Raw genomic sequence first — 22931 nt, 5'->3', positions numbered from 1 at the left:
TCAGGGCATCATTTTGAGGGGTTTCCAAGTGGAGTTTGGGACATTTCTGGGCGTACGTGGATCTGAGTATATTCCTTTGTATTAGCGTCAACAATACTCTGAAGATCTTATAGCTTCCAGTTTACCTCATTTGTGTGACTATTTTGATTACCATTTTCCTGGGTGTATACCCAGAATGATTTTGGAATAGTGAAAACACCCAGAATGATTTTGGAATAGTGAAGTGTAATAGGTAGAATTCAGATTCTGAAGTCATTCGGACCCTGAACTGACACCCTTTTGTTTTTTGTTTTTTTTTTTTCTTTTGTTTCTTTGTTTTTTTCTTTGAGATAAGGTCTCTTTACATAGTCCTGAACTGCCTGTCCTACATAAATCATGCTGGACTCAATACACGAGATCTCCCCCCAACCCCTAACTGCTAGGATTAAAGACATGCCACCACACCTAGAAACGGCCATTTCTTGACTCTGAGATCTTTGATAAGCATTTTTACTTAGTTACAACTTAATCTCCTCAATGTCCCTGTAAAATTCGAATGCCAATTCACCTTCACCAAATTAGTGGATTGAATAAATTCAAGAGTTTTTAAGCATACAAATCTAGCCCAATTCCTGGCATTAGTTGAACATTATGTAAATACAGTTTTCTCTTCCCCATTTCTTGACCACCGTGAACCCAGTTCTACTTTCTAGCCACAGGTTTCCATGACAACTGAGGAAGAATATCTAAATAAGAAAAAACGAGATATGTACATTTTGGCAACAAATGTGATCCCTTTCACCCAAAACTTTAATAAAAGTAAGTACATACACAATTTAAAAGTAAAAAAAAAAAAAAAATCAGCTTTTATTATCAAACAGCCACCATTGCTAAATGGGACCTGTAGTCCCAGCTTGAGTAGAGACAGTGGTAGGGCCAAAGTGACAAAATTTTCTTTTCCTAAAATGGGAGGAGGTTATTCTAATGGAGGTTATTCTAATGGGGAAAAGAAACATCAGTGAGATCTGTATAGGACCTCTTCTGTAAAACAATTGAAGGCAGAGATGTCATCCATTCTCTTCAGCAAACACTGAGGACTTTAAAGAACTTCTTGGATATATGTTTCTCCTACTCTGAAACTAAAGAGGGTCAGGAGATGGACAAAAATCTGGGAACAAAACAGGGGTGAGCTATTCTATATCTGGTCCTATATCTCCCACATCTACCCTAGACTTCTGTGAACAGAAGTTCACAGTCTTAGAAGAGGGCGGGAGTTTGTCTGGAATTCCCCCTCTGTATTAAATTTAGAATAAAAACCGTAAGCTTCTACCTTCCCTATGTTTTGGCTAATAACACAGTTCCATGGAAACAAGATCTTTTATATTCCTTAAGACTCTGCTAAGACATAAGTGCTTTTTGTGTCTAACACAAACTCAAGTACACCCACCAAGGCAGTGCCTCCTAAGGTCAAAACAAGTAACTGGAGGACCCAAGCCTATGGAATTAGACATCACAGCTGCTAAGGCATCAAAGATAGTTAGGCAAGTACTCCAGAGATTGGTGATGATTTCTTGGTCCTTCTTGTCCAGTCTTCATCACACCCTTTCATCTTTCCCATGATTGGTCTGTGTTTCAAATGCATATGTCTGGCGCTGAGGGACCACAAGAGGTACAGCAGGGTGAAGCTCTCTAGGGGGCAGACTAAACCGACTCCTGGGCTCAGACCCTTCTATGGCATCAGGTGGGAGCTCCAGACAGCTAAAGGGCCGGGAAGAATGGGCAGGGATCATGCTACAAGGAGAGGTTCTGGAATTGAGGCTATAATCCCCACCTCCAGTACAGGTCTGGGTCCGCCGAACTCCCTGAGCTTCGGTCCTCTGGCGTTCCCGGGCCAGGGCCACAGCAGCATCAAAAGAAAGACTACCTCCATTCCTCCAGGAAGCTCGAGAACTCCATTTTTCTCCAGGAGTCCCATCAAGCCTACCAGGCCTTGGACATGGGTTTGCTGGTGCTATGTGGATCTTGCTACACATTGCACTGGGCATCTTGGCAAACTGTGGTTTGGGGGGCACTACAGGAACAGAACGGACCTGTCGGACCTGAACTAGGGTGGAAGCCAGACGCATGCCCACACCACCAGTTGACCCACAGGGACAAGAATACATGTCACATGTCTCAGGGTTGAGCTGTCCCTCAGCCTCCATCCCTTCCATTTCAGATGGCTGTACGGGGGCTTGTTCCATTTCAGAGGTTTCATTGATTTCTTCTGTGCTGGCAACCCTCAGTAACTCGACACCTGGCCCTTCAGAGAGGCCCCCCTCTTCTAAGTGGACACCAACACCTCTCATGCCTTCAGTTTCTACATCTATGCTTTTTTGTTCCTTGCTGTTATCCACTTCCTTCCCATTATCACCTTCTTCTGGACTTCTACTGTCTTCACCGTGTCCTTGGTCTTCTCTTGACTTATGGTCACTCTTCCTCCTCAGTCTGATATCACCCTCTCTGCCTTTCTCAGCCTCATGTTTATGAATAACAACCCAGCTCTCCTCAGGAACCAGGTATTCCTGGGGCATATGCTCTGGATCCAGCTCAGATTCTACTGGGGTGTCCTCTCCTTTCTCGGCTCCTCCTTTTCTCTCGATCTCTCTCTCCTCATCTCTACCCTGTTCTCTTGTTTTGCCCATATCCTTGATCTCCTCTATACTTTCAGCCTCTTGACCTTTGGAATTTTCTTCCTTGGCCTCTAGCTCTTCCCCATTCCCTTCTTCCAAACTACCCATCACCTCTTGGCTTCTTTCAGCCTCCCCTCCTTTCTCATCAGGCTTTCCAGCCTCAATCTCAGTCTCTGGAGCTGACTCGGCTTCTTCCCTGTTATCTGATGTGCTTTGGGGCTCAGCCTCTGTGTCCTGCCCAGTTTCCCAGCATGCCTGTTCTTCTTCAGCCTGTGTTGGAGATTGTTTCCCACACCTTGCTGTCTCTTCCTCCAGACTCCCTACACCTTCCCAGTTGATGGGTTTAGGCCCCAGAAGGGGACTCAGATCATCATAGGCACTCAAGAAGACTTCTTCCCCATAGTCCTCTTCTACGTCAGGACTAGCAGAATCAAGGGAACAGCAGTTAGGAGCCAGGACATATTGTGCATCATCCAGAGACAGATCATCCAGGGGTGGCTCCACAGAGAACTCTTCCACCTGTAGGCATAAGATTGTGGCTAAGGACCAGGTAGCTCTATCCACTTTCTGGGCTATACACTACTCTTAGACCCAACGTATCTCCTCCTTACCTGAGGCCCAACTCTCAGGAGCTCCTCCAGGTAGCCCATCCCAGGGTCATCCTCCCCAAGGGAGAAAGCTGCTGCTCCTGCTGCTCCTGCTGCTCCTGTTGCTTCTGCGGCTTCTGCCTTGGCCACCTCCCTATCCTCCACCCCCACCCACTCAGGCTCTGAGCTGCTCAAATCCTCTAGGAAGGAGAAGGAATCCTGCACCTCCTGGGACAAGGAGTCCTCCAGGGCAGGAGCCATGTCCATAGGGCTCAAGTCATCCAGGGGGCCTGGGACTGATCTTGCCTCTGATTTCTCATCTGTTGAGAGAAAGATGGTTCCAGGAATCAAGAACTCTTCCATTGTTCCCATCCCCATCTCCTAAGTGTTGGATTACAGATGTAAGCCTTCATACCAGGTTTCTGTGCTGCTGGAGATCACACCTTGTGCTTTGTGCATCCCAGGCAAGCATCCTACCAACGGAGCACATCCTTCGATCCTTATCCTTGTATTGTATGTAATAAAACCGAAGCTCAAAGCAATGTGTCCGAGGTCACACAGCTAATATGTGGTACAGACAAAACCTGAACTTCCGTGTACTTAATTGTCCCACTTATGTCTGCCCTATCCAACCTCAGCGTTTCTCATCAGAGACCCCATGGGATGAGGAATGGGAGCATGGGTCAGATTCTAGCTTTGCTTCTTCCTACCTGACTCAGTAGTAGTAAACTGTTTGAGATGACTCTCGGGCTCCACTGTTGTAATGTGAGAATAACAGTACTCATATCTTCATACTATGAAAGAATGAAGTGAGCCAATGTTCCCCTATGCTCAGTACATGTTGATAAATAAATGTTGGCTAGCTCTTAGAATCCTGGCTGTCCTGGAACTCACTCTGTAGACCAGGCTGGCCTCAAACTCAGAGATCCGCTTGCCTCTGCCCTCCAAGTGCTGAGACTAAAAGCCTGTGCCACCACCGCCCAGCTTTGCAGTGACTCTTTTTTTTTTTTTTTTTGGTTCTTTTTTTCCGGAGCTGGGGACCGAACCCAGGGCCTTGCGCTTCCTAGGTAAGCGCTCTACCACTGAGCTAAATCCCCAACCCCTGCAGTGACTCTTAACATCAGCTCTTGACTTACTCATGTTTACCAAACTCCTTCATGTGTCTGGCACACAGCCCTATTCTTGGGATAAATCAGTGGATTGAAGCCTGGCAGAGATTCCACTCTGAGGACTTTATATAACATGATAATATGATATGGGTTCCCAAACTCCAAATCTAGGCAGGCAATATCACACAACAAAAAGCCTAAGAGCTGAAGTCTCTGACCTCCCAAGCCTACATCCTCAGTCCAGAACTTTAATCTAAATTTTTAGACCCCTTCCCAGCCCTAGGCAATCTCCAAGTTCTCACCTGGGGGGCCAGGGCCAAGGCCTGGGCCTGGGCCAGGACCTGAAGCAGGGCTTGGCCGGGCTTGTAGAGCAGGGCACTCAAGGCCACGGGTGAGCCTGACCAAGGAGACGTTAGAGATGATGTTTGGAGGTACACTGAGGATAGAGGTTATGTGCAGAGGGAGGTTGACGTTGTAGGGGTCTGAGATGTGGACACCAGCACAACGCTCGGCTCGACTGCTACCTAAGGCCCGAACAGCCGACCGCCCAGCTTGTGGAGTTCCTGGCTCAGAATTTGCACTACCCAGTGCCTCTGCTTCGGGCTCCTGTTCACCTTCTGCTGCATCCATAGAACTATTCTCCAAGCTCTCAATCATCAGTGAGCTTGGCTGAGAACTGCTGGAGCCCACCAGCCCCTCTGGCTCTGTAGAAGAGAAGGTCGGGCAGTCATTAGCCTCAGCCTCAAAGGGTCTTGACAGCTCATGCAAGACTTCATCTGCTCTGTTTTCTTAGATTCTAGAGGCAGAATAAGTGGAAGGTACCAGACCCAGCTCCCTTAGCCACTACTGCAACTTATCCACCCAGTCAGCAGAGCAAAGGTCACACATGCCTGACGGATCTTCTTCCTCTCTGTAAATATGGTCACCAGCTACCACTACCACACACATGCATGCGTGTGTTTACACTCCCCTACATACACATACCCAGAGTCTCCACATACAAATACTCATGAATAACTCAGAGATTAGACAATAGTTTCATCACCATAAAACTTGGCATCTATCTCCACGACTGGTATATTAATAGGAACTTGATTTTTTTTTTAAATTACTGGGCATAGTTGGCTACACTTAGAAACCCATAGGCCTTTGCTGCTGTTGTCACGGCGCGCGCACACACACACACACACACACACACACACACACACACACACACAGCCACTAAGACCCATACTCACCGTCACTGACTCCAGCAGCAGCACTCAGTGAGTCCATGCTCTTAGCAGGTCGCAGTGTCCCCTTACTGGATTTTTCTTCTGAAAATATGGATGTACATAGCACCAGGACTTTGAACACATTCAGCAGAGTCCTCTTCCCCCACCATCCCAGACTTACCCCTGTCCTCAGTCCTCAATGGAAGTTTACGTTTTGTCTCGTGTCCAGAGCGACCCAAATTGAAGATAGAGCGCCATTTCCTGACCTTCAATGACCCCTTTCTCCTGCAGATAATGGAGATACGATTAGGAGTGCAACCTGAAGACCAGTCAAGGGAAGGAGTCCCAGGTAGGAGACCTTACTTGTGTTCTGCAATCTCAATGATAGTATGGTACGGTCGGATCTGTGGCGGTCCATCCCCAGCCTGCAAGATGCTAGGCAAGTGGTAGGAAAGAGGTGTGGGCATGAGGTCCTCAGCGCTGCCTGAGGCCCGGGCCCCTGGAAGTGATTTCCATCCACTCTCCAAATCTACACCAGCTAGGAAAACGAAAAGAATTGGTCAGTCAAAAACAGAGCCAAGAAAGGAACCTCAAGTCCCCAGTCCATCCCTACCTCACTATCTACCAAGCTAAAGGTATATTCAGAGGCTCTTGGAGATAGACCCTCTGTATCCATTTCAGAAGGGTGTTCTCATGAACAAAAGGGACCAGGAGATCCCAAGTGGTAATGCAGAGGCCAAACTGTATGCTACAATGACAGTAGAAAGAGCCTGCTCAAACCCTAGCTGTATTAATATCTCTCCGGGGTTCTCTGTATATAACTATCACCTACTTCTCTCTGTGAGAGACACGTTCTTCCTACCCACAAAATGAGAGATCTGAATCAAATGACTTTGAGGCTCTCTACACTCGGTCTTAATTAAAAGGTCACAAAACAACTAAAGCTCTCTATCACATGATTCCCCTGGCAGACAGTGGTGATATGTAATGGGCAGAAAGGATACTAACCAGAGAGGGAATCACCCCTAAAGAGCTGGTCCACATGGGTGAGGATGAACTCCACAACAATGGACTGCACACGAACCTCCATGAATGCTGCTGTCCCATTGAAGCCCGAGGCTTCTATGTCCTTAGACCTGTGAAGATGTGGAGTTGGTCCCTCTCATGTCTCAAAACACTTTTCCTATCTAAAGTCTTCCTGAAACATATGTGTGTGTGTGTAAACATGTATGTACATATATGCATATGTATAATATGAATATGCATGTATATATACACATATGTGCTGTGTATTACATACATACATAAATATATGAATATATGACATGATCTCATTATATTACTGTGGCTAGCCTTGAACTCACAAAGATCCACCTGCCTCTGTTTCCTAAGTGATAGTGTTAAAGTATGTTACAAAATGTCCAGCCTCTGAAATACTCTAATCTCTCCTGCTCTCCTTTCCTTGTCCTTACCTCCAGTTCTACCTCATAAGCCATATGTATGATTCAAGCTGAAATGTCAAGTCTCCCAGGAAAGCCATCTTAAACACCCTCAAGTAATATCTACTTTCCTTTCACACTTTTTGCACTGTAGCACAAAAGGCAGGCTATGACAATTGGTATAATTAATAATGCTTTGTGCTGAACTGATGTACAGGACAGTTCTTTTTTTTTTTTTTTTTTAAAGATTTATTTTATTTATTATATATAAGTACACTGTAGCTGTCTTCAGATACACCAGAAGAGGGCATCGGATCTCTTTACAGATGGTTGTGAGCCACCATGTAGTTGCTGGGAATTGAACTCATGACCTCTGGAAGAACAGTCGGGTGTTCTTAACCACTGAGCCATCTCTCCAGCCCAAGATAAGTCCCAAACAACTCCTCTTTTTTTTTTTTTTTCCCGGAGCTGGGGATCGAACCCAGGGCCTTGTGCCTGCTAGGCAAGCGCTCTACCGCTGAGCTAAATCCCCAACCCAAGGACAGTTCTTGAATAGATTGCAAGGATGTTTGCTCAACAAATGGTTGACAAAGACCAACATTCTAGTTCCTGAACTCCACAACACAGTGTAAGGAAACAGAGGTCTTGCTCTTAAGAACTTCACTTTGTCTCAGAGAAGTCCCAAGTTGGTGAACTTTATACTACTTGGCTACTGCTGAACTTTCCTGTCTTCTGGGTTTATGAGATGTCCAACCCCTTCTCCAGTGCGCCCACACAACCACATCCATCTGTGTACATCTTGCTACAGCAAGGTAAGCCTCCCAGAAGCTTCACACTGCTTAGATATGCACCTACCTCAGCAGGTTGGGGGCCCACACAATCGCCAAATTGCGGGCATGCATGTTGGTTTGGGCACTAAATGAGGCCATGTGGACCAAGTGGCGCATAAGGAACTCCAGCGTCCTGAAGGAAGGAAGGAAGGAAGGAAGAGATTATCTAAAATATACTCTGAGCAGGGTTTAGGCTGAGACTTGAAAGCTGGGAAGGACAGGCAAGGCTTGGGCCATAGGTAGGGTGAGGGGACATCTCTGGAGTGCAGGAGGTGGAGCCTCACACACCTGTAGTTTGGGACAGGGAGTTCTTGAAGTACTTCTAGGATCTTGACCAAGCGTTCTGGCTCTAGCTGCACAGCCACTGCCTCCTAATTGGGAACAAAGGTGTAAGTAGGAGCCATTGACTCAGACTTGACCCTGTTCTCAGAGCTCCAAGTCAAACTCTTAGGGACGATCTGTGCTATATTCCACAATGGCCTCACCTAGATCTTCAAGGCATCATAAAATAGTAAAACACCTCTGCCTGAGTATGATAGTGCATGCCTATGGCCCAACACTCTAGCGGTAGATGCAGAAGCTAGAAAACAAGGGCAAGGAATTAGCTTCATGCTACAGTGCTGGCCTTGCATGCCCAAGACATGGTTTGAGCCCCAGAATTCTGCCCAGGAGGAAATCCTAGGACCAAAAATGACTGCTAGATCTTACGTCTACACTTAATAGTCTGTCTTATGACCTTGATCTACTCATTATCATTCCCCAGCCTCAGTGTCCACTTTGGTACAGCTCTGGAACTAGACTTCAGAGCTGTTTAAAGGTGTCTAGGGAGGTGACCCCTCCAGGCTAGGCTGGATGGACTGAGCAGGATGTAGTTGCTATTCAGAGTCTCCGCATAGTTGCACTCAATAAAATGCACACCCTTTCGGCAAGTAGATAAGATTCTGCTATGCTGTCCAGCCTGGACTCACACTCTATTTTCCAGAAATCCTCTTGCCTCAACTCCCCGAGTAGCTAGAACTTTATTTTTAGAAATATTACTCAAATCAGGATACCATTTTTGCTGTATGTCTTCTCCTCCAAAGCTGTTAGACAGTTGATGGAAGGACATTCCTGAAAATGTTTTTACCATGTGAACAGCTTCCTTGTTCTCTTAAGTGTAGGGAAACTCTGGTCTAGGTGCTTTCCAAGGCCTCTTGGCTCTGACAACCTGCCCTTTATCTCCCAAGTTTTACTACTGTGCTGTGTGTGGTCTGCAGGCCTTCCGGGAAATACACCAATAGGGAGAAAATGAAGATGAGTGGGACTAGTAGATCTGGGGAGGAGCAATGTTCTTCCCAGTCATACTTCACTGTCACTCACTATCACTAGTGTTGGAGCATCACAGTATTGGTACATGCCCAGTGGGCTTTTGCATCACCGGCTTCAACCCATCATGGCATTTCCAAGATAGCCATTCCACTAGGACTGTGGCTGTCATGGGGCCCATCTGGGATGTCAAAACTGAAGTGGTTGCCCTTGAACCCTGTCTTCCACCCTTCCACCTCTCAACTCACAGCAAATTTGTCATAGAGCCGGTAAGTGAGGAGGGGATCTGGTAGTTCTCTGAAATAGGCCTTGCACAAGGAGGAGACACAGTGGATGTCCTGGAGGTAAACGTCCCGCCGCAGGTCTGGCTTCCTCTCAGCCTCAAACTCCTGCCTGGGGAGGTACAGGGGGCTCAGGAGTGGTAAAGGTGAGACAGAGGATAGATATGTAGGGAGAAGCAGGAGCTATAGAGGTCGTGGTTCAACATAAGTGAGACTTGAAAGGAGAATGTTGGGAGGTACATATACATATATATATACATTATATATATTAAAAACTGGCATATTTACATATATTTCCTATGTATGTCAACAAATATTAGGAATTGCATAAGTGGATATGTAGATGTGAATATAGGAATGGGTGTAAGTAGGTAAGTGGATCTGTGCATGACCAACCAGGCATATATGATTAGTAACAAAGGGGTATGTAGGAATCAGTAGACACGGGAGTGTACCTAAACATCTTTCCCTTTTCCTTTCCTTTTGTTCCTTCTTTCTTTTTTGAGAAAGGATCCCACTGTATAACTCCGGGTGGCCTGGAACTCAATGTATAAACCAAGCTAACCTCTGACTCACAGAGATCCATCCACCCCATGAAGGCTGGCATCCACGCTGTGTGCCACTATGCTTAGCCTGGGTATAATGCTTAAAACAAACATGTTAAGTCTTCATGGTCTTGATTAGATTAGCCAACAGTTGCTCAGTCTGATACCCATCTTACCAACAACCAAAAGAAAAAAAATAGATAAAACGATACCACAGATTCTCCTGAGAAAGACGGGTTTCCTCGAATTTGAGATTAGCTTATGCTGCAGAAGGAGTTCTAGGCCAGTTTGAGTAAGACTGAAGAAAAAGAAAAGAGAAACCAAGACAAGGGGCTAGGGAGCTATCTCAGTGGATAAAGCGCTTACCACACAAGCATATGAATCTGAGTTCAGATTCCCAGCACCTAAATAAGAAGTCAGGCATAGCAACAGAAGCCTGTAAGCTCAGCACTGGGGAAACATATACTGGGGATCCCAGGAGCTTGCCGGCCAATCTGTCTAGCCAAATCTGCAAGTTTCAAGTTCAGCAAGATAGCCTGTCTTCAAACAACAAGAATAGCAATAATGTAGAGGGGACTGGAGAGATGGCTCAGTGGTTAAGAGCACTGACTGCTCTTCCAGAGGTCATGAATTCAGTTCCCAGCATCCACATGGTGGCTTACAACCATCTGTAATGAGATCTGATGCTCTCTTCTGGTGTGTCTGAAGACTGATCACTCATAAGCAAAATAAATAAATAAATAAATATAAAAATATGGGGGCTGGAGAGATGGCTCAGAGGTTAAGAGCACTGACTGTTCTTCCAGAGGTCATGAATTCAGTTCCCAGCATCCACATGGTGGCTTACAACCATCTGTAATGAGATCTGATGCTCTCTTCTGGTGTGTCTGAAGACTGATCACTCATAAGCAAAATAAATAAATAAATATAAAAAATATGGGGGCTGGAGAGATGGCTCAGAGGTTAAGAGCACTGACTGTTCTTCCAGAAGCCCTGAGTTCAAATCCCAGCAACCACATGGTGGCTCACAACCATCTGTAATGGGATCTGATGCCCTCTTCTGGTGTGTCTGAAAACAGCTACCATGTACTTATAATGAATAAATAAATAAATAAATAAATAAATAAATAAATAAATAACATGAATTGGGGTTGGGGATTTAGCTCAGTGGTAGAGCGCTTGCCTAGCTAAGTGCAAGGCCCTGGGTTCAGTCCCCAGCTCCGAAAAAAAGAAAAAAAAATACATGAATTTAAAAAATAAAGTGAAGAGTGATTTCAAAAGACAAGTAACATTGACCTCTGACCTCCACACAAATGCACACAACCAATACATCTTTACCTATAACACAAGAAAGAAGAAAGAAAAGAAACATTTATATGTCAAAAGACATTATCAGTAAAATGAACCCTGGGTTCAAAATCCCCATTACCACAAAGAAGAGAAGGAGGAAGAAGAAGAAGAAGGGAAGGGGGAGGGAAAGACAACCCACAGATGGGGAGGGAAGAATACTGCTCACACACTCCTGATTAAAGTCTAGTATTCAGAACATACAATCTTGTCACAACTCAATGAGTTAAAAACTGAAATGTAAGTGCAAGCATACAATTTGAACAGGCATATCTCGGAAGAAGTACGTGAAAGCTGTTCGGCTTCATCCACATCTGGGGAGACACATACATAAGTCACAAGGACACACCCACCATGATAACTACAACCAAAAAGACACAGTAACAGAAGTTGGCAGGGATGTGGAGAAATTGGAACCTTCATCTATTGCTGCCGGGGATGTAAGTGGTCCGGGGATGTAAGTGGTCCAGGGATATAAGTGGTCTGGGGATGTAAGTGGTTCTGGGATATAAGTGGTCCAACTGTTAAGGAAAACAGTCTGGGAGTTACGATTAAAAGTTCAGTACGAAGTTACCATATGGCTCAGCAATTCCACTCAGGTGTACACTCATAATAACTGAAATTACGCCCACAACAACTTGCACATATTTGTAGCACAATCATTTGGAATAACCAAATGGTGGAAACCTGGACAACCATCAACTGATGAATGAGTTTAAAGAAATGCTGTGTAGCTCTGCCAGGGGATTGTATTCATCTATAGAGAGCAGTGAAATGCTAGCACATGCCATGGGGTGCGTGAACTTTGAAAGAACTCAGAGTGAAGAGCAGACTTAGAAAAACAAATCGTTTCATTGGTTTGTATGAGACGTCCAGGACAGACAGATCCATACAGACAGGAAGTCATCCAGGGATAGGTGCCGAAGAAAAGAGTTTCTTTGAAGGGTGGCGACATGCTCTGGATGTGCCGTGGTGATGGTTGCAGTGTTGTGAATAAATGTACTGCAATGACCGACTCAGAGATTTGTAAATGGTGAATGCTATAGTATGCAAATCGTGTGTGTGTGTGTGTGTGTGTGTGTGTGTGTGTGTGTTAAATGCAGATTGTGTATATGTGAGAATGGACAGTGCATGTGTGTTGGGAGAGTGAGGAGCTTGGGTCCCCACTTCACCTGACCAGACTTTAGATCCTCTCCATGGAGTAGTACCTAACATCTAGACTCTTCCTCCCACTTCCCCTCACGCCTCCTCCAGCTCTCTCTAGCAGCTTTACCTTGGCTCCCTGGCCTCCTGCCCACAGAGTCTGCCTGCTCTGACTCACCGGAGCTTCTGGATGTTAGAGGAGACCCCTGAGAGGCGGTAGATTCCATCCACCACTCCATACTCTTGCACAAACTCTGCACAGCTCCGTAGCACCTGGGGCACTGGGGACATAGAAGGCAGAAAAAAGAAAGAAAATGTTTCTAGCTTCTCGGCTAAAGAATCTGAGAAATGGAAGCATCACAAAAGAGGCTTCACTAAGATTAAGGGTAAAGCTTATTAAATAAATTAAAAAAAAAATAAACCCAACCCTCACTAGAAAGGTTCTTACAGGTGAACCTATCTTTGTGTAATATTTCTATCCCTTGGTCCTGGAGTACAGCATAAACGCCTGTACTGAGGAGGAACTGACTGCTACTCAATATTAACCCTCTCGGTTCTCTTTTCAAAACTCAATGTTTTTTATCTGAGACAGGGTTTCTCTGTGTAGCCCAAGCTATCCTAGAACTCCCTATATAGACCAGGCTGCCTCAAACTTACAGAGAACAGCCCGCCTCTACCTCCCAGGAATGAGCCTCCACTGCCTGACTCATTTGTTTGCTTTTGAGACAGGTTTCAGAGATCTGGGGCTGGCCTTCAACCCATAGAAGAGGATGACCTTGAATTTCTGATCCTCCTTGGGATTACAGGTGTGCTCCATGGCATGCTGTTTGTTTCTGAGACTTTGACCTACCCTAGGATGACCTTTAACTCGTGACTGAATTCCTGATCCTACCGCTTCCACTTCCTGAAAGCTGAGGTATAAGCAAATGCCCCATATTTGGTTTATGTGATACTGGGAACCACACCTAGGGTCTGTGCATGCTAGGCAAGCACTCTGCCAAACCAAGCTACTTCAGTCCCTCCTTTTGTGATGGTATACTCAGTCCTATATCCAGTTTATTATTTGTGGTTTAAAGAAAACGGTGGGCTAGAGTTGTAGAGCAATAAACCACTTTCTACAATAGCCTTGCATTCTATTTTAACCCTAAATACATTCAACGCTTATGTGTAAATTCAGATAGCAAAACCATAAAAATTAGCTTAAAAATAAATAATTAAGGGGTTGGGGATTTAGCTCAGTGGTAGAGCGCTTGCCTAGCAAGCGCAAGGCCCTGGGTTCGGTCCCCAGCTCCGAAAAAAAAAATAAAATAAAATAAAATAAAAAAAGGGCTGGAGAGATGGCTCAGCGGTTAAGAGCACTGACTGCTCTTCCAGAGGTCCTGAGTTCAATTCCCAGCAACCACATGGTGGCTCACAACCATCTGTAAAGAGATCCGATGCCCTCTTCTGGTGTATCTGAAGACAGCTACAGTGTACTTATATATAATAAATGAATAAATCTTATATTTTAAAAAAATAAATAAATAAATAAATAAATAATTAAGCTGGGTGTGGTGGCAAATGCCTTTAATTCCAGGACTTGAGAGGCAGAGAGGCAGGTGGGTCTCTGAGTTTAAAGCCAGCCTGGTCTATAAAGTGAGATCCCAGAAAACCAGGGCTACATGGAAAGACCTTGTCTCAATAAAAGCAACCACCACCACCACCACCACCACCATCATAATCATCATAATCACCACCACCACCATCACCACCACCACCACCATCATCATCATAATCATCATAATCACCACCACCACCACCACCACCATCATAATCATCATAATCACCACCACCACCATCACCACCACCACCACCACCATCATAATCATCATAATCACCACCACCACCATCACCACCACCACCACCATCATCATCATCATAATCACCACCACCACCATCATCATCATAATCATCATAATCACCACCACCACCATCACCACCACCACCATCATAATCATCATAATCACCACCACCACCATCACCACCACCACCATCATAATCATCATAATCATCATAATCACCACCACCACCATCACCACCACCACCATCATAATCATCATAATCATCATAATCACCACCACCACCACCATCATCATCATAATCATCATAATCACCACCACCACCACCACCACCACCATCATAATCATCATAATCACCACCACCACCATCACCACCACCACCACCATCATAATCATCATAATCACCATCACCACCACCACCACCACCATCATAATCATCATAATCACCACCACCACCATCACCACCACCACCACCACCACCATCATCATAATCATCATAATCACCACCACCACCATCACCACCACCACCACCACCACCATCATCATAATCATCATAATCACCACCACCACCATCACCACCACCACCACCACCACCATCATCATAATCACCACCACCACCATCACCACCACCACCACCATCATCATAATCATCATAATCACCACCACCACCATCACCACCACCACCACCACCACCATCATCATAATCATCATAATCACCACCACCACCACCATCATCATCATAATCATCATAATCACCACCACCACCATCACCACCACCACCACCATCATCATAATCATCATAATCACCACCACCACCACCATCATCATCATAATCATCATAATCACCACCACCACCATCACCACCACCACCGTTGTCGTCGTCGTTGTCCTCGTCATCGCCATCATCATTACCACCACCACCACCACCACCACCACCATCATCATCATAATCATCATAATCACCACCACCACCACCACCAAACCAGTCTTATTTGACTTTTATCCTTCACAGAAACTCCGAATACACCAGGGAGACAACACTTAAAGCAAGGCCAGGGAGATATGGCTTTGCAGGTCACCCACATAAAGAAGCCAGATGCAGTGGCTTGAATCTATAATCCCAGCGCTCCTACGGCATGATGGGAGGCAGAGACAGAGGAGCCACATGTAAGTTGGTGGGCCAGCTAACCTGGAGTACACTGTGTAGCAGCAGAAACAAGAGAGACCCTCCTCACAAGATGAAAGGCAAGGACCAACTCTCAAAAGCTGCCCGAATAGATAATAATTTTGAAAAGCAAAAAGTATAACAGGGGGTTGGGGATTTAGCTCAATGGTAGAGCGCTTGCCTAGCAACTGCAAGGCCCTGGGTTCGGTCCCCAGCTCTGAAAAAAAAAAAAGAAAAAAAATATTCAACTTTCATCTTTTTAAATTTTTAATTCTGCATGTGTGAGCGCCTGTGCACACAAGATTGCCCAACAGGAGTGCTGGGAACCGAACCCTGGTCCTCTGGAAGAGTAGCATGTGTTCTAATTGCCTCTAATTTGGATTTCATTACAGGAGTCATGGGAAGCACAGGTCTGCAACTTTGAAACTGACACTTCTTGTTGACATCAGCTATTACTCCAGAATTTTTAAGGGGGACAGCAATCTTTTGCAGCAGGGGAGTCAAAGTAAAAGTCTGGTCCCCAATTTGCTTTCATGAGAAAATGAGCATTGCTTGTCCAACTGAAATGGAACCCAGCCGAAGGTATCTTGAGGTATTTTTTTTTCTTTTTTTTTTTTTTTTTTTTTTTTTTTTTTCCGGAGCTGGGGACCGAACCCAGGGCCTTGCGCTTCCTAGGTAAGCGCTCTACCACTGAGCTAAATCCCCAGCCCCTCTTGAGGTATTTTTACCGGTAAGAAAGCTTGCTGTTATTCAGTTTGACACTGGAAAGTACCACGTCTGATCACGTGGTCAAGTGTGAGAGAAGAGAGCTGACTTCCACAGTTGTCCTTTGAGCTCCACACTGCCCTCCACAGCGCATGTGCGCCCACACATACACACACAAAATAAGTAAACACTTTTTAAAAGTGCAAAAGAAATTGTATGACCTCGTCTGACCCTGGGCCACCACTGTGGTACCAGATTAATCTCCTTAAAGATAATACGTGGTATTCCTCATGTTATCTTGACATAATATTAGCTGGGATAGAGTCTCAGGAACAACTACTGAATCCCACCTAGGGATAGCTATGAGTGCAACCTAACACAGAACTGTACAATGAGGTTCTTTCCGCCCTTGGAATCCTTGCCTACGTCAGCACCCAGCTGACTCCATCCACTGCTTATCTTCGCATTTGTTTTGTTCCTTTGTTTGTTTGGGTTTTTTGTTTGTTTTGTATTATTTTATTTTGTTTTGTGTTTGTTTGATTGGTTAGTTGTGGGTTTTTGGTATTTTTTTTTTTCTTTTTTTTCCGGAGCTGGGGACCGAACCCAGGGCCTTGTGCTTGCTAGGCAAGCGCTCTACCACTGAGCTAAATCCCCAACCCCGTTTGGGGGTTTGTTTGTTTGTTTGTTTGTTTTATTTCTTCATTTATTTGTCTGTTTCCACACAGGGTTTCTCTGTGTAACCCTGGCTGTCTTAGAACTCATGCTGTAGTCTTTGAACTTGGAGAATCACTTGCCTCTGCCTCCCAAGTCCTGGAATTAAAGGAGTGCGCCAGCACTGCCACCAGGCCCCATTGCTTATCTTAAACTAGGAGTACACAGAATGAAAAATAAAATAGGAGCTCCTCAGCCTAGGATATAAGACCTTCACAAACTAGGTCCTGACAAATTCCGTGACTCAGCCCTTTGCTAGTTCCTAAACAAGCCTGGGTACCATCCCTCATTGATGTGGTTTGGACGTGCTCTTTTCTCTCAAAGGTTTCTGTGCTAGAAGCCTGGTTTCCAGTGTGGTGATGTCTAGATGGGGAGACAGTTCAGAAGGCGGGACGTAGTGAATGATGATTAGGTCAGGGGGCTCAGGCTGGCCTTTTTTTTTTTTTTTTTTTTTTTTTTGGTTCTTTTTTTCAGAGCTGGGGACCGAGCCCAGGGCCTTGCGCTTCCTAGGTAAGCGCTCTACCACTGAGCTAAATCCCCAGCCCCAGGTTGGCCTTTCAAGATGCTCCTATCTTTTCAGGTTCTGGGATTATAACTGTTCCACCAAGCCTCCTAGTGCTACCTCTTTGGGGTAGGCTGGGCTTTGTGCAACTGGATCAGAGAGTGGGTTGTCATAAGCAATTCCACTCCACGCTCCTGTGCCCTTCTATATGCAGACACCTCATCATATTGTGAGGGGTTCCTTGCCAGGATGCCAACATGTGCTCTCTGAACCCCTCAGCCATTGTAGTCATGAGCCGAATCAACCTCTTCATAATTTCTCCATTTGAGGGGTTCTGCTGTAGCACAAAATTAAGGCACTTGTTTTATTCTCCTGTCTGGAAATACCTTCCCCTCCAATTGCCTGGTAAGCTATTCCTGAAAACACATCTCAAGCCTCACCTCCTAGCTGGGCAAAGTGGCACGTGTCTCTAGGGAGGCTGAGGCAGGAGAATCACTCGAGCCCAGGAATTCAGGGACAGCCTACAATGTAATGAGACCACCTGAAAACAAACAAACACAAAAAGTAAACAAGGGCTAGGGAGGGAGCCAGGCCTGCCTGGAAACCAAGAGGACTGGAGTTTATATCCCCAGAACCCATGTAAATGGTGGAGAGACTGGGATGCCTCAGAGTGATACTAGCAACATCAGCAAACTGTGGGTTTGACTGTGAGATCCTCCCCAAAATAAGATGGTGGAGAGTGATAGAGGAAGATCCAAAACACCAGTCTCAAATCTCCGCGTACATGTGTACCGCCACTGTGAACTCTGAACTCTTTGCATATATCGATAGTACAGTTCCCATGCTCCTTTGCTCATCTCAGTGTTATAATATTTTTTAAAAGCTGTTTTTAATTTGTATGCATACCACCTGCATGCAGTACCCGAAGTGTCCAGAAGAGGGCGTCAGTTTAAGATGGAACTGGAGTTACAGGTGGTTGGGAGCTACACTATGTGGGTGCTGGGAACTAAACCCAGGTCCTCTGCAAGAGCAGCAAATGCTCTGAACTGCTGAGCCGTCTCCTTAGCCTAATGTACTTACCACACTTTATTATAAGTGTGTTGTGTCTATGCCTCCTGATAAAAGGTGCTATCTCATCAGAGAATCCTATTTCTCTTTGAAGTGAAACACTGAATGTTTGTTAGATTATAAAGTGAACGAATTCAGAACTCACATCAGAACCATAGATGAGACCGGATAAAGGACATTGCCTTTGATGGAACACTGGGTCCTGTTCATTGGGACTCACTAGGGAAACTCCTCCACATGTCACTGTCAGGGAAAGCTGTGCTTCTTCTTCTTTTTTTTTTTTCTTTTTTTTTCCGGAGCTGGGGACCGAACCCAGGGCCTTGCGCTTCCTAGGTAAGCGCTCTACCACTGAGCTAAATCCCCAGCCCCAGCTGTGCTTCTTCTAAGCTGCCTTTGCTGTGTTCCCCGAACACATATGAGCCTCGTGAGTCTCATATGACTTTAACTACTAGGCAGTTCAAGGCCCACCCCTAGCAGCGACACAGAGCTATCTGGCACACATTTCTGGCTGCTGCCCTTCTTCCTTTCTCTTCACCCCAGCTTCTTCAGTCATTCATGCTGTTCATTGTGTAGGATCTCAGAAGCCATCCCGAGCTTTTCGTGGAATAAAGAATTGCAGAAAAGCAGGGCGAAAGATATAGACCCACCAGCAGCTTTCAGTTTCCTTCCTGTGACCTGGTTTTCAGATCCTTTCTCTCTTCGCTCATAACCAGAAGTTGGGTAAGCCAAGAAAAGAACCATGGAGGGTAAAAGACCCTGAAGGAAGGCTTCATGTTCAGGGCAGCGCATATGTTAGTGTGCACCATCCTTAGAATGAGGGACCTAGGACATTTGCACAATGTCCCTAGACTGAGTGGTTCCTGAAATTTGGGGCCCTTGTCACCTTTCCTCATCTCACTCCAGCCCCAGGCTTGTGGATTACTGTTCATACCTTCAAAGCTTGTTTGCATTTTCCCAGGATTCCCCTGTTCCTACCTCTCTGCACGGAATGCAGAGATGAGGCCAACCCCATTGTCAACGTTACCATTCTGCCATTGAATGCCTAATGCTACATCAACTCTTTCAGCCACCACATTACCCTGCTGATTCATAAATAGCCTGCTATCTGGGCCTGGTTAGTGCACACTAGTAATCCCAGAACTCAGAGCTGCACGGCACTGCTGTGTCTCAAAATAAATATATAAACATCAGTAGCCCACTTTCATCTTGGCCCCTACCTAGGTCAACCTGAACTAGGCTTCCCTCTCCTACTCTTCCCAGTTGATTTGGAACCCCTGGAGTAGGTCTGTACAGAAATGGAAGATCTCAAGGAACCTGAGCCATAAAGGAAATGGGCTAAGAGATAGCAGGGTCAGAGAGCTGGTGGAGCTGCAGATATAAATCAGAAAAATTAAGTCAGAGATACAGTCTAGAGACAAGATGGGGTAATGGAATCAAAATGACTAGAAGGAGATGGGCGGAGTCAAGGAAGAAGGACCTACAGTGAACCAGAAACCTAAGCAAGGCATCTAAGCATGTGTAGTAGGGCTTAGGGGAAGAAAAAGACCCATTTAGGGGAAAAGAGTTGGGGCACAGGTCTGAGATTGAGCAAGGAGGTAAAGGTAGAGAACACCAAGATGATAATATCTGGGAATATCAATTCAGCAGAAGTGGGTGATCTCCCCATCCGAGCCTTCATTCACTTACTGGGTCTTTGGCTAATGAGAAGCTGTTCTCAAGCAGCCTCTTCATCTAAATACTTCCTACCTCTCTGTGCTGGGAATGGAAAGGGGAGGGTTTCTGTGATGCTCTGCTAGCCAAGATTCACCTCTGGAACCTTGGACTCAGGTGAGGTTCTGCCGAGGGGCAGCAGGTGCCTCTCTCATGCTCTGGGACTCACTTGCCATCGGGAGCCCAGCCACCTTTCATTATCCCTGGATCTCTAGAGAGAATTCCCTTCACCTGCTGGGAATGGTGGACCAGAGGATCACAGAAGAAGAGTCTGGCTGTCTATGGGTCTCATGTTTTAAGACAGAGTTGATGCTGAAAATCTCAGGAAAGGGGAGAGAACCAGCATAAGGAGGCTGAACTCGGAATGCAGAGCCAAAAGAATATCATCCGCAATTAAGCCGTATGGTTATCTAGTGCTGGCTAGACGGCTCATCAGTTAAGGGGACGGACTACTGTTTCAGAGGACCTGGGTTCAGTTCCCAACACCCACAATGACAGCTAACAATTGTCTGGAACTCCAGTTCCAAAGAGAATCTGACATTCTCTCCTATCCTGTATGGGCACATCACACGTGTGCATCACAGACATTCATGCGGGCAACACGCACACATGTCAAATAAGAGTAAACATATCTCAAAAAATGTTTTCATCATCCACCTCAGAGGATAAAGGACACCTCCCATCAAGCCCTGGGACCCACATGGTAGAAAGAGAGAACCAGCTTCCAAAAGGTGTCCTCTTCACACATGCACCGTGGTACATGCAGACACACACACACACACACACACACACACACACACACACACACACATGACAAACAGTAAATATGACCTGTGAGATGGTTCAGTGGGTAAAGGTGCTTACTATCAAACCTGATGACCTGAGTTTGATCCCTGGGACCCACATGATAGGAGGAGAAAATCAATCCCCTCAAGTTGTCCTCTGACCTCTAGGTCAAGTTGCCTCTGACCTCTACACCCGCACAGGAACTAATGGGCCCCTCCCCAGTACATACACAGCATATCTAAATAAGCAGAGCGATCGCCCCTTTTTTGGAAAAGAATAATTATCTTGAGTGGGGTGGTTATAAAGGAGCCAAGCTCCGTGAGGAGAAGGCACAGGAAAGTCCACCTCAGCTGTTGTTGAACTATTGCTTAGGGCCTGGGCTTTTCCTTCATGGAGGCCAGTAGGGATGGGGCCCTCTGATGGAGGAGAAAAGGGGAAGGAGGTGTCTGGGGACACAAGGGCGGGGCCAAGAGCAGGAAATGAGCTGGGAACCACCACCACCCTCCCTTCTCTGCAGGCACCACAACCAGAGAAGGGGACAAAGAGGAAATGACAGATTGGGGTGGGGTGGGGTGGAGGGGGGCAGAATCGTGCCCTTTTTTTTTTTTTTTTTTTTTGTAAGTTGCTCAGCGGACTGAAAACAAGCTGGACAGTGTAGTCGGGACGGCTCTGATCAACTTCAGATCAAACTGAGTTATGGTTCTGAATAGCTACTGCATGCCCAGTACAGTGGGGAGCCTGCAGTTGTACCTGGGCCTGCTGGCTTCCAGGCCCATTGCAGAGTAAACTGGAGAAGGAGCGGAGGGAACTCCAGACAGGGTCCACACCCCTGTTTATTGCAATTTCCACTCCCAACTTCAAACCAGGGCTGAAGCTGTCTGGTTCACTTTTCCTGCATTCCCTGCAGCTTCCCCCCCCCCCCCCCCCCCCCCGAGCCCTCTACAGCCAACCATTTGCCACCAACCGGCTTCTTTGCAAGCAATTTAAAGAAGAGCTTCACTCCTCCCACCCTCCTGGGGCCCAGCAAAGGTGCAGAAGGGCCAGGTCCTTGTCTCTTGGTGCTGTCCTCCAGCTAGGATACCTCCCTCTTCCCTCCCCAAGTTATATCCTCAGACTTGCTGGGCCCATTCCCACCTGTGCTCCACTTACTAGACCATCAACTAACTCTTCAGCCACCCTTCCAACATACGAGCTCCATTCCCCCGACCCTGCCCCCACTCTCCATCCTCTCATCTGATTCATCCACCTCTTCAGACTTTCCAAATTTCATCCCCCACCCAATCCTCTTCCCGACATGTTCTCTTGGTGTCCCCATCCTCAACTTCTCGGCTACCTGTTCCCTAACTATTACAGAAGGGCGCCTTTCTACCTCCTTCTCTGAGCCACATTTCCTGTCTTGCCTTTGCCTAGGTGTCATGGATGGTGGTCCTAGGTCACTGCCCCTTCCTTAAAAGCTGGTTCTGCCCAACGGAGAAAAGTGCTTGCATGGCATTACAGCCACCCAGCTGCCCGGTTCCAGTTGGCCTCCTTACCTTCCTGGCCGGACTGTTGTAGATGCTCCCGTAGGTCACACCCAAACACCCGTTCCTTGGAGCTGCCTTTCTTCTTTCCTTTTTGTCGAGACTTCATGGCCAGAGCCCCCCGGACCTCTGTCCCCCAAGACCTTTGACCTACCAGTCCCCCATGGAATCCCAGTCAGTAGTTGGGTTTGGCCCAGCCCCAGGGGGGCAGGGCTCCAAACTGGAGGTGGGGGGTGGCCTGGGCAAGAGACAGCAGAGCTTGCCTCTCAGGGCCCCTGGGGCCACACGGAAGTAGATATGGAAGAGGAAGCTACCAGAACCCTGGCATGAAGCTGTGTCTCGTGGCCAAGCTGAGCACTAGCCCTTCTCGTCCTGTGCAGCTCGAGGGGAGCAGGAAGCTGTGCAGCTCCTCAAACCCGCTTCCTGTTAGAGCATCTTTGCAACCACAGGCCCTCGGGTGGGGGAGGTAGCTGAC

General features: G+C 46.4%; 1 protein-coding gene across 6 annotated transcripts; it reads right to left on the bottom strand.

Annotated features, from left to right (window-relative positions):
• Nucleotides 1–771: 771 nt before the first annotated feature.
• Nucleotides 772–22903, bottom strand: Arhgap30 (Rho GTPase activating protein 30). Of its 6 annotated transcripts, none has more exons than XM_087581401.1 (12): nt 22469–22903; nt 12630–12732; nt 9384–10259; nt 8119–8201; nt 7856–7963; nt 6570–6697; nt 5925–6099; nt 5743–5846; nt 5586–5663; nt 4650–5051; nt 3263–3558; nt 772–3170 (listed from the first exon to the last, which is right to left on the bottom strand). In XM_087581401.1, the coding sequence occupies exons 5-12, from the start codon at nt 7945–7947 to the stop codon at nt 1575–1577; spliced, it is 2871 nt and encodes a 956-aa protein (XP_087437527.1). In that variant the 5' UTR covers nt 7948–7963; nt 8119–8201; nt 9384–10259; nt 12630–12732; nt 22469–22903; the 3' UTR covers nt 772–1574. The 6 variants fall into 6 exon arrangements, with proteins under 6 accessions (XP_087437527.1, XP_087437526.1, XP_087437530.1 ...); XM_087581400.1 differs by having other exon boundaries at nt 3464–3558; nt 9384–9528; NM_001109077.1 differs by having other exon boundaries at nt 1292–3170; nt 9384–9528; nt 22469–22639.
• Nucleotides 22904–22931: the final 28 nt, after the last annotated feature.

Source organism: Rattus norvegicus, chromosome 13, assembly GCF_021556685.1.
Source record: "Rattus norvegicus strain SHRSP/BbbUtx chromosome 13, alternate assembly SHRSP_T2T, whole genome shotgun sequence".
Classification (NCBI taxonomy): Eukaryota; Metazoa; Chordata; class Mammalia; order Rodentia; family Muridae; genus Rattus; species Rattus norvegicus.
This window is presented reverse-complemented; position numbering and strand designations above follow the sequence as displayed.